At 42.6% G+C, this 12,028-nt stretch overlaps 1 protein-coding gene across 14 annotated transcripts in view; it reads left to right on the top strand.

Moving 5' to 3' along the window:
• DLGAP1 (DLG associated protein 1) overlaps positions 1 to 11,474 on the top strand; it is an 858,632-nt gene extending 847,158 nt beyond the window's left edge. For 13 of the 14 annotated variants that reach the window (XM_059040830.2, XM_067015962.1, XM_067015965.1 and 10 more), the window contains 3 exons: positions 1,009 to 1,100; positions 5,340 to 5,492; positions 8,256 to 11,474. In XM_059040830.2, coding sequence (XP_058896813.1) covers positions 1,009 to 1,100; positions 5,340 to 5,492; positions 8,256 to 8,465 — 455 coding nt within the window. In that variant the 3' untranslated portion in view covers positions 8,466 to 11,474. Of the gene's footprint in view, positions 1 to 1,008; positions 1,101 to 5,339; positions 5,574 to 8,255 lie in introns of those variants that run through there. The other variant, XM_059040840.2, reaches the window with a different exon arrangement.
• The last annotated feature ends 554 nt before the right edge of the window (positions 11,475 to 12,028 follow it).

Here is a 12,028-nt window from a genome sequence, read left to right as displayed (position 1 = left end):
CAGAACAAAACTACAGCAGCAAAAACGTTGCTTCAGTCCCATAAAATCTCTCCCTGTGAAGATCTCCAAGCGGGCAAGCCCCCCTCGGAGGCTCCCCCGCTCTGGCTTTCTCTGTGGGCTCCGTCTCCCCTTCCTTCCTGCCCGGTGCCGGGTGGCCGGGCTCCAGCCGCGCAGCTGCCCGGGCCCCACCAGCGTAGGGAGCGCCTCTGGGACAACGCGGAGCTCGGGATGCTGGGGATGCTGGGGCAGAGGCTCCTTTCTGCTCAGCTCGCCCATCCGCTGAAAGGTTCTCCCCTTCGACTGCACCGGAGGCAAGAAGTAGCTTGCAAAAGGAGGCTTTTCAGCACAGTGCACAGGGAATTAAACCTCTATGAACAATAACGTTGGTCCGTGGAGTGGAAAAGCAGGGGCGGTGCTGGCGTCCCCTAGGCAACGGGCTGACAATGTTCACTCCTTAGACAATCTTGCAACTGGCCATGGCTCTTTCCTGACAGTACCAGTGGCTGAACTCCGGAAAAATAACGAAGGCTATGGATGGGATATGGTGAGTGCCACGAGATTCTCCGCTCCAAGTTAGGGCTGCTTTTCTTGTGTTTGGACTCGGATTAGAAAAACAAGCTAGCAGACCATGACTGCTGACACAAATAAATAACTGTACTGGTAAACACTTGAAATTCATCCTTGCAGTAAAAGGAAAAAAAAAACAAAAAACTATTTGCCTCCTTTCCTGGTAACATCCAGGGCTGTGATGGAAAACTCCGTTATTCCTAAGAAAGATGCATCATGAGCATGTGGTTTTCTTCAAGTTGGTTTTCTTCTTTAACCCAGGAGCATCTGTTCCATAGACCGCAGAGCAATGGCCACGACCGGGCTGCGTGCGTTTGCGCGCGTGCGGTGTGCATATCGTTTTCCCTAATTGCTACAGCATAACTTCCTCTTTGCTTTACCAGACTAAGTCTCAGCAATGAGACATCACGTGTAAACTTCTTGTCTGTTTGCTTTTTTCAGTTCTAGGGAAAATCCGAACCGCAGTTGGCAGTGCCCAACTTCTTATGGCCCAGAAATTCTACCAGTTCAGAGAACTGTGTGAAGAAAACCTGGTAGGTACCCTTACCCATCACTGCGCTGCCATTTTCCCTGCTAGTACCACGAGAAGAACCTGTCGTCAAGACCGGTCCAACTAAAGTAGAACCAAGTCAGAGACGATTGGACTCCCTTACCTGGAATAGAGAGTTTTCTGATGAATCATATATTTCCTGCTTTTCTTACAATTAAAAATATTTATGTTATACTTAAGTAATCTTTGAAGAAAGAATCCAATCAGGTTAAAACTCCATTCCCCCTCCCCTTTGTTTTTCCGTAACTGAAGACTTTCCATTTTCCTGGCCTTCTGATTTCATTATTCTTACCAAACTATGGAGCAGACTGATACGTAAAAAATAATATTACAGCAAAAAAAATCATTTTCGATAATGAGTTTTTTTCTGAAATAGCCATCAGGGCCTATTTTCTTATCAGAGTTCTCTGTTTTAATTCAAGAATCAGAAGTGGAAGATGTCATAAAGTATAGATTTGATCTCCCTGAGACCAATGAATCATTCATCCTTCTTGAACATACAGAAACAAAATAAACCAGGATAAAGAGACAAAACCAATACTAGCATCAACAACATTTAAAAAAAATTACCAGCAAAATACAAGGGCAAGAGCTTCCTCACAGAATTTTTTTTAAATGCTACCATCTCTACAAGTGTCATTCCACAAAAGTAGCTTTTATTGGTCAATTAATGATCAAGTTGGATCTAAATAAAGAAAATGAAAAGCAACTAGTTTATCTCCTGGAAGGTTAAAAACATGAGTCATTTGCAATCTGATTGACCCAAACTATGATTTTAGAGTTCTAACCACATCTTGTTAACAAGGACAAATACAGACTGAATGGAATTTATCTAGACAGGGCTCAACCAAGAGCGGACATAAAGCCTGCAAAAGTTGGTGCTCTCCGTCCCTCTTCACCAGGCTTTTCTTCTTGAACCCTCGCCTTGGGGCTATCCTTTCCTTCCTCCTCACCCCCACCCCTGACATCTATAGTTTGTTTTCTCCTCCCTCAGCAAAAATTACCTGACCCTTCTTTCACCGTCTCAGAAATTCTATTCTGAATTATGAGATAATATATATTAGTAGAGGTACTGATAAGTGATTCAACCAATATCTTATTGAGCTTCACTACGTGCAAGGTACAGAATTCCTGCTAATCTGTAAACTTGCGGATGTGTCACAGATCTTAATTAAAATGATTCTTTGCCCTTTAAATGTAAAAAAGTTCATATAAAGCCATATTTCCCAAACTGGCCAAAAGACACAGGTGGAGACCAATAAGTTCACGCTACAGGGCAAACACAGCGCACCTTTGAAAAGAATTATAGAAGGAGGAACAGAAGCGCACTGTGTCCTCAGAGCTTTTAAGTTTATGATCTGGTTGAATCCTCAAAGCAATGGTCTGGAGAATATAGTGACATTATTATTATTATTATTTTTTTTTGCGGTACGCGGACCTCTCACTGTTGTGGCCCCTCCCATTGCAGAGCACGGGCTCCGGACGCGCAGGCTCAGTGGCCATGGCTCACGGGCCCAGCCGCTTCGCGGCATGTGAGGTCCTCCCGGACCGGGGCACGAACCCGTGTCCCCTACATCGGCAGGCAGACTCTCAACCACTGCGCCACCAGGGAAGCCCCTAGTGACATTATTTTTATGATGGTTTTACAGTTGAGGAAAATGGGCCTGGAAGAGCTTAGTGACTTGCCAGGGCTGCATGGTAAGAGGTAGAGCCAAGGTTCAAATCCCAGTGTGCTCGACTTCAATCCCTGTAAATGGCCCCCAGGATTTGAGTCCCCTCGTCACCCTGATGGCTCAGCTCCATCTCCTCTGCAGCAGGAAGCACGGTGGCCTGGTGATGGCACCACTTAGGTCTACAAAGCTGCATAAAAGCAGCACTGAGATTGGTCACAACCAGGCCCAGCTCTCCTTGCTTGAGTTCTTACTCTGAGGAGGACACCTGCAAACACTTGCACCTTGTCTCCGACTTGACTCTCAGGCGTAGAATAAATGGATTGCAACAAAAGTCAACCCAGGGACCTGGCCCTCCTTACCCTTCTCAACCTCTACCACCTCTGACCTCCAAGTGGCCTGGTTCATACTGAAGCGGGTTGTGCATCTCCTTCTGTGCTGGGGTGTCACAGGAGCCTCTGATTCGGAGACTGGCTGAGCGCCCAGGCTCTTTCTCTCTGCTTCCCCATCCATCCCCTGGATGATGTGGCAGCAAAGAGAGTCTTGGTGGGAAAGGAGCAAATTGCCCGTGTTACAGAGTTAAATGACCTCTATCATTTCATCTACTGATGCACTAAAACAGTTTAACCAACAGAACTTGTGACCTACAAGACTTTGGTGAACTTCAAAGTATGAGCAATTTAGCTTTTAGTTACCAATAAGATAAGGAAATATATTGCGAGAGCATAAACTCCATTTGACGAGTACTTTGTCAAAGCTATTATCTGTCTATTCTGAACCTAGATATTGTGAAACTTTCTTTTTAGTTTACTAAATCAAAGTACTACAGAGAAACCCTCTTGTTAATTCAGATGTCATTAGAATAGAGTTTAACACTGACCCAAATACTTACAAATTTTAGAACTTACTTATTCCAATGATCTATGGGTAGTTTTAAAAGTGTAAATTTATAAATATATTCTTTACTTGTATTTATTTTGAAGCCAGACCAATAATGCTAGTCCATGAAAGGGCTAAAACGTTCTTTCCAACTTATTAACTTTGATGGTCACCAACCTTGAGCTTCCTGAAATTCTGATGATATTTTCATAGGGTTGGTTTTAAAAGTACGAACTGGCCTCCAGTTATTATATGGCATGAGACTTCACAGTCTTTCCAATTGCCCAGATTCCCAGAGGTAACCAGAATGGACCCCTGCTAGAAACTTTTGGCAAATGGGAGTCCCACCCATCTGCCCATGAATGCCTTTAGCTACTGTTGCAGGTAGTAACCAGCGATGAACACAACACCTTCCGTCTTTAGTTGTGTTTTTTCTGTCTCAGACCATATAAATGAGTGGTTCATACTTTCTAGTACTTGTCAGGAATATGTGAATGAGGGCAAAGAAAGTCAATCCACAAACCAAAGAATGTTTAATATTATCTAGCAAATGGGTCACTACAGACATCTATGTGTATGTATAGACAAGTGTTCTCACATTTGCCGTGTTACATTATGGTCAATTTAAAACTAATTCGTTTCCAAATGATTTTGTCCAAGTACTATATGATAAAATGACTTCCTACATTAGAGATATATTAATTGTTAAACACAGTACTTTGAAAATCCAGTTCTTTTATTACTTATCACTTGTTTGCCCTAGTATTTTCATTCAACATGAGTATTAAAATGAATCTTACTTTAGATTCCATATATGTTCTCTGAGTATGTTGGATGGCATGGAGCTGAATACTGACTCTAGTACCAATACACTATTTTTCTTTTTTTTTGCAAGAAGGTATTTTCATTTAAATATAGCTTTAAATGCATCTTGTCATAGATCATACATTCTGGGATTTTTCAAACGTTTAGACTCCCTGCCATCGCGTACTGATGGGTGTTATATTAACAAAAGAAGAATTTTACTTTGACATTGAGAATCACTGACTCAAATGTGTATAACATGAGTGTATAAATTTATCATTTGCAGTGGAATCTTTTTTAAAAAAACAAATTCATAGAAAGAGAGTATAAACGTGGTTGCCCGGGGCTTGGGCGTGGGGGAAATAGGGAGAGGTTGGTAACACGGTGCAGATCTTCAGCTATAAAATGAATAAGGTCTGAAGATCTAATTAGAACATGGTGACTATCGTTGATAGCAGTGTATTGTATAACTGGGCTTCTCCAAGAGAGTAGAACATAAATGTTCTCACACACAAAAAAAGATAAATACATGAGGTGATGATGTGTTACTTAACTGAGTGGGGGAGTCCTTTCACAATGTGTGTATATATCAAATCATCACGTTGTACACTCTAAATATTTTGCAATTTTATTTGTCAATTATTCCTTAATAAAGGTGAACATGTATATAAGACGTATATACATATAAAATATAAAATAAATAAACAAAAGTGCCATCTATAGCCTCACTTTTCTCTCCTATCTGAAAACCAAAAGGAACTCATCCTCCTTGCATTATGTGAAATATTTGAAAATGCCACCTTGGTCCTGTGCTTGTTGTCCTAGATCATCACCTCTAAAGCGTGAATGTTTTTCTTTCTCTTGTACAGAATCCCAATGTTCATCCAAGGCCCACCTCCCAGGATCTGGCGGGGTTCTGGGACATGCTGCAGTTGTCCATAGAAAATATTAGTATGAAATTTGATGAACTTCATCAGTTAAAGGCCAATAATTGGAAACAGATGGATCCTCTTGACAAGAAGGTAGAACAATGTAGATTTTGTATGGTTCATTTAAAAACCTGCACAAACACTGGACAGTCTAAATAGGCTTCTGCTTTCAGTCTTGCTGTTTACAATGTGAAATGGAGCTGATATCATATTAATTTCATTGTAATGACAATGTTTACATAGTAATCATTTGGGATATTATCTGTAATATGTTTCAGGCATATTTTTAAAGAAAAACCTGTCTTTGTGAATTGGAAAATGGGAATGTGGCTTTTTTTGTTAATTAAACTTTAAGTTAAACCATTTTAGTCACTGGAAGGAACTGCCTCCATTTTGCTTTTTAAACTAAAATAAATGACATCTTCAGTGCATGATTACATACAGCAAGAGTTCAACTTCCTTACACCCCCTAGAATGTGTTTCCGAGAAAATAGGAAGCCCTGCAAACTAACCGACTTTGATAATCATTTCATAAATATAGTAATAAAGAAACCACTGTTGTTCAAGTCTAAAAATATACACACCGTAAAGTTTCACAGTAATCATAAATGTTGGGATTTTTTAAAAGAGTTTTACTATTGGTTGATTTGCCTTGGGGAATATTGCTCACTGGGTTTCTCATGCGAGAGCTTAGAAATAAAGTCTCAAATTCTCTTACTTGAATTAATAAATGGCAGTTTTCACATTTGATTATGGCGGGTCCACCAGGCTTGCCCACGTATCCAATGTCCACCTCCCTAGGCTGGCCAGGCATGCATGACTTTGTTAACCCTTTGCTTTCCTATGGCCTGAGGTCAGATGTTTCTGAGAGATTCAACTTCTAAATATAGGCACAGCTATACTTGTGATGCCTTTTTCTGATCCCTTCACCTATCAGAGAGCAAGCAGCAGTCCAATCCATTCTGCTGCTGCCCATTAAAATACCAGGGTTCTTGGAGTCCATGGGCTCCCAGGAGAAATCCAGTGCCAACAGCCAGTGCATAGTCAAAGGGGCCACCGCTCTCATCACTGTCCCTCATCTCTAATTCTGTCACCATCCGCCTGTGGGGTTTTGGTGCGAAGCATCAAAGTACCATTGACGTCTCTGTGGCCTCTCACTGGGGGAGCCAAATACTGGCACTCAATCTAGTTTTCTTTAATCTGGGTTTAAAACTGTCTGCTAAATAAGCTTTTAAATTGGTCTGATTTTAAGAAAACACTACAAATGTACACACGTACTGGTAACTGAGTTTCTAGAGCTGAACCATCTAATTTCTCACTCATGGATTTTTTAAAATTATAGTTAAAAAATAAAATGTGCAAGGAAAGGAAAATATGACTAAAAAGTTTCCAACATTCATACTTTCAAAAATATCTACTGAGTTACCCAACAATGAAGATTTTAAACGTCCAAAAGGAGTGAAGCTAAGAATTGAGATATGTCACCTATTGACACAGGAAATCATTAGTTAACTTGATTTCTAAATCTTCATGCACGTTGTCTGTGATCAGAGCTTTGCATCACCCCATGAACTGGAAGGGAAACAATGAACAAGACAATCAGAGTTGGTGGAATACGGTTGGCACTCTGTGCTTCCCTTTTTTATCCACACAAGACTCCACCTTAAACAGCCGGCGGGCAACTCCAGTGCAATACGTTAACTAGGCGCTTCACCCAGGCAAGAAAGGAGGAACACAGAGAATGCCCTTTGGAGAATCATGGAATCCCTAATTCAAGATACTTTTCACATTCAGTTTTATGAGAATTTAGGGTATTTTATTAAAAAATGAAATCACCAGATTCACATGGACCTTTTTGCAGCCTGAAAACTCACCGTCTTTTTCCTAAAAATGCTTTGGGGTTTAGATTCCCTTCGCTCCCACTGTACTTCTTTTTCCAGCCCAAGTGATGAATGGGTTTTGTTTTTGCAACGGCATTTAAAAATAGCCACCCGTTTTCTAGTTTGCTGCTGCTAGGGGGATGAACTCTTTCGGTCTTGTGTTCAGTTTTCATGGCACAGTGTCTGTCCCTGTGATGGAATTGCCTTCTGGGCCGCCACAGTCGCCCCAAGGTCCCTAAGGCGTGACGGTCCAGCAGGATGTTTTAGGAGCTGACTCCACTACCCCCGAGGGTAAGGAACTGTCCAAGTCCTCCCTCCAGGGTGACCCTGCCCAGTACATTGCTGTGTGTTTGTGTGTGATGTGCAAACGGGTGTAACTCACTGTGGCATCAGCAAAGCTAAACGAACGCACGCAGGCTTACAATCTTCCTCCTCGTTTGGTTGTTTAGGTTTGGGTGGGCCCAAGGAGAGAGCGGGGATGTTTTTAAACTCTGAACGGAGCTCGCACCCGCCGCCTCCCTCCTTAGGGGGGATGCAGAGTTCTAAGACGCGGCCGCTGCCACCCTTTCCCATCTCTGGCACCCGGAACAGTCTGGAGCCTCCAGAGAAAAACCGCAGTAAATGTGCTGGGAGCCCGCAGCCTTTCAGCAGGCGGGGGGCATTTTAAATACCCACATCCTTCCCTTGGAGAGACCTAGTTCTGCCATCCAGCTTTACCCTTGGCCTTAGACTTACCGGTATTTTTTCTCCCTGCACCTTTTGAATACGCAAGCCAGAATAATGAAGAAAAAATATATACATATCTATACATGTAAAAAGTATATATATATATATACAGTGTGCAGATCAGAACTAACCTAACCACCCTTAGGCTTTAAAAAAAAAAAAAAAGTGTGCTAACTACTGACCTATCCCAGTTTTTCCCAAGCTTGTCCTGAGAAGCTGTGTAATGTCCTGAACCTTCTGCTTTGATCAGGAGCGAAGGGCCCCTCCTCCAGTGCCCAAGAAGCCGGCGAAGGGCCCCGCGCCGCTGATCCGGGAGCGCTCGCTGGAGAGCTCGCAGCGCCAGGAGGCCCGCAAGCGCCTGATGGCCGCCAAGCGCGCCGCGTCCGTCCGCCAGAACTCGGCCACCGAGAGCGCCGAGAGCATCGAGATCTACATCCCCGAGGCGCAGACCCGGCTCTGAGGCCCCCGGCCGCCGCGCCCCCGGCCGCCTCCTCCCCGGCGCCCGCCCTTCGCCTTCTTGGCCCGCCCACCCGTGTAGACGCGGCCCCTCTAGGTCACCCGCCATCCTCCGTTCTCTCGAGCTTGTCTGTCCCTAGATTCCAGCAATATCGAACCATACATAGGGTATCTCAGAAATCCAGGATCCCACGGGGGGGGGGGGTGTCCCCGGGGGTGTGGTCCCCTACGGGACCTCGCGGACTTCCACCCGAAAGAAACTAGGAAACTAGGGCTCCGATCCCCCTGATTTCCCCGACACGCTTCCTATTTGGGCAAAGCAGATGGAACACTTGATTTCCAACCTCAGAAATCACAGACCCTGTCACCGGAGTCGGAAAGTGACACACCGAGAGGGGACGCAGGGGGGCTGGGGGGCGGGGGACCAGGATGCGGAGTGGGGGAAAGAGAAGCAAACCTTGCGGGTGCCAGGGGTACCTGCGTCGCTCACAGCTGCACAAACTGCCTCACTCTTGTGTCATCAGTCACTGCTTCAGATGTCTCAATCATTAGAAGATTGTCAATCCGATCTTTCAGGGATATCCATCTATTCTGAAAGGCAATAAAATGAAGACAGGCAAGGCAAAGGAAGCACTGCTAGTTTAAAAGACTGCATAAGGGATTTTTTCTTTTGTCCTATTCTTAAGAAAAGTTAGACCTGAAGTGTTTTATCCGCTTTTCTTGTACTATGTATATTATATTGTTGTGATGGTGGTGGTGGGGTCTTTAGGGGAAAGCGTTGGTTCTATTAATTTGTTAGTGTCCATCCTGGGGGCCTACCTAATTACTCAGAGCTAAGTACATCTCTGCTTACGGAGTGCTGTACATGGCAGCCGGGCTGCTTTCTGCGAAAAGTTGGGATTTTCCTAGCATCCCCTTGGAATGCTACACATCCGTCTCTTTTAACCCCGTAGTTCATACGGCAGACATCTGTCTTCATCAGTCTTTTCTCACCACTCCACCGAGTCCTAACACACCCCCGAATAAGGATTTTGTCCCGTGTCAAACCGGTAAAATAAGCTTTCTGTCCCAGGAGACATGCTGCCTCGTTCCAAAGAGCAGCCACTTGTCTTGAGGTCCCAGGTAGAGAGAGAAGAAATTTGACCTGCGAGGTTCAGCAGCCACGTGGAGGGGGACAGTGTCATGATTCCTAAACACTGAAAGAAACCCAGGCTTTTGGCAGAGAATGTTGATTTCCATTTTTAGTCCTGATGGACGGCCAGTATGACCTTTGCATCCAGCTCAAGTTATCTTTAAATGCCCTTACTCGTAGCAGTTTAAGCACTTAGAATGAGGTGATCTTAAATGATCACTGGCGTTTTATACAGCACCCTAAAGCGTTAGAAATTACCACTGAAAAATGAAAGACTTTTAAAAACATACATCAAATACTCTTGCACCAGAGACGCTTTTTTAAAAAAAAAAACAAAACACTCTCATAGCCAGGTGCTAATTTAATTTTATTTAAGAAATTAAGAGAGGTGATGGGTTCCGGCAACAACTATTTTCATGGACATATTCTAAAACCACTAGAGAATTCGCTACCTCTCAGAGCCATTGATGCTTTGAGCTATCTTTATAAACAGGGCACAAATGTTTACTGCTGTGGTTTACAAGACAAGGGCTACTAACATTTAAAAACCAACCAACCAACTTTTAACTAGAGTGAACAAAGCACCTTTGAGTGCTTTATAAAATTGGAGCAGACGGAGAATTTGAGCTTCAAGTATTGCTGGTTTTAAAAAGAATACACCTTTTCTTTACTCTGTAGCAGCCAAGGAAGGTCACACAAAGTTTGCATCAAGTAAGGCCAACTGCCACCTTGGGTAGCCTATGGTCTCATTCAATCCTGACAGTGACTCAGAACTGACAGATTAACGTGAAGCAAGCCACACCCATTTGAAGACCAGATGTCCCCATCCACAGCTCTGTGCCCTGAGGTAGAGATAAGATTTGGATTAAGAAATAGATTTCTAATACGATTCAAGATCATCCTACAGTATTTTCTTTGGAAACTGTTTTAGCCCAGGATATTTTAAAGAGAGACAAGAGATGGCCTATTTATCTTGTCTATGTGAATGGTATTTGTATATTCATAAGCTATTTTTGGTAAGAATTTTAAACCTTTTAGCCGAAGGCCTCCAGGCACCATGACCTTTGCCTTCCTTGAAAACACCAATTGTACAAACACTTTATAAAAGGCTAATTATTGATGTTAAGACATGATCCCACATAAAGCTGCCTGTTAATCACTTGCCCCCTTAAGCTGACATCCATGACCATAACCTTTGTTACATTGTTCTTCTGATGTAATTTGTAGAAATGTTTTTTAGTTCATATTGGAAAATGTATGTACCCTGAAAAATTACTTATTTTGTTTAACTTTGGTATAAAGGTGTTTGGGCATTTTCTTGGGGAGGGGGGATTACAAAAGAAGTTTGTCTCCCACATCAAAAGACGTTAAAAGAAATTAAGTATTTATTATATTTTTTGCAGATGTTTCCATACAACTCACATAACCTTTTTGTAAAGAGAGATGAAGAAATGGATTAAAGATTTTTAATATTTGAAATGGTAAATAGAACTAATTTATTTGTACTATATTTCTTTTATTTATAGATGTTTCCTTAATGTTTTACTGTGCATTACCACTTTAATTTAAGCCTTATCCTTGTGAATTTACCATTTCTTTTTTAAAACATGTCTAGATGCATATTTTAAATAACTGGAATGTAAATCACTAGCATATCTGAATTCCCAAATGTAATTTTTAAAAATTATTTTGGTTTGGAAAAAAAAAAAAGATTCATTTGAAAGCCTTCAGATGGAGGGGTGGGGAACATTTTTATGGCTTTATGAATTGGAATTTCATAGGCTTATCTCCCTAGATTGTGTGTGGACAAAAAAAAATTGTAAATAGATGAATGTTTCCCATAATGTAAAAAGAAATTAATAAAATACTTAATGCACTGCTTTCAGGTCTGTGTGTTTTCACTACAGAGTCCTACTTCTTCTAAAATATAAGTAGGGCTTCCCTGGTGGCGCAGTGGTTGAGAGTCTGCCTGCCGATGCAGGGGACGCGGGTTCGTGCCCCGGTCCGGGAGGATCCCACGTGCTGCGGAGCGGCTGGGCCCGTGAGCCATGGCCGCTGAGTCTGCGCGTCCGGAGCCTGTGCTCCACAACGGGAGAGGCCACAAAAGTGAGAGGCCCGCATACCACAAAAACAAACAAACAAACAAAAATAATAAAATATAAGTAATTGCCTTTGGGGAGGTGAATAATTAAGCAGTTAAGAAGCGTATCGTTGTGACTTTCATTGTAACAACACATGTACTAGTCCCCGAGAGCTGGTGGGTAGACCTTGCACGCTATGGAAGGGCTTTAAGTACCAAAAACTAAAAGTCCTTTTACGGTGATGATTGCATGCATCTGAAAGTTTCAGGTCAGGAGCTGTATGTTTTATGAAAGATGTTATTAGCTTCTCAAACATGTTCAGATCTGTATAGATTTTTACCCACGTGGATTTCT

This window comes from Kogia breviceps, chromosome 15 (assembly GCF_026419965.1).
Source record: "Kogia breviceps isolate mKogBre1 chromosome 15, mKogBre1 haplotype 1, whole genome shotgun sequence".
Classification (NCBI taxonomy): domain Eukaryota; kingdom Metazoa; phylum Chordata; class Mammalia; order Artiodactyla; family Physeteridae; genus Kogia; species Kogia breviceps.
Note: the sequence above shows the minus strand (reverse complement) of the source record. Positions and strands in the feature narration are given on the sequence as shown.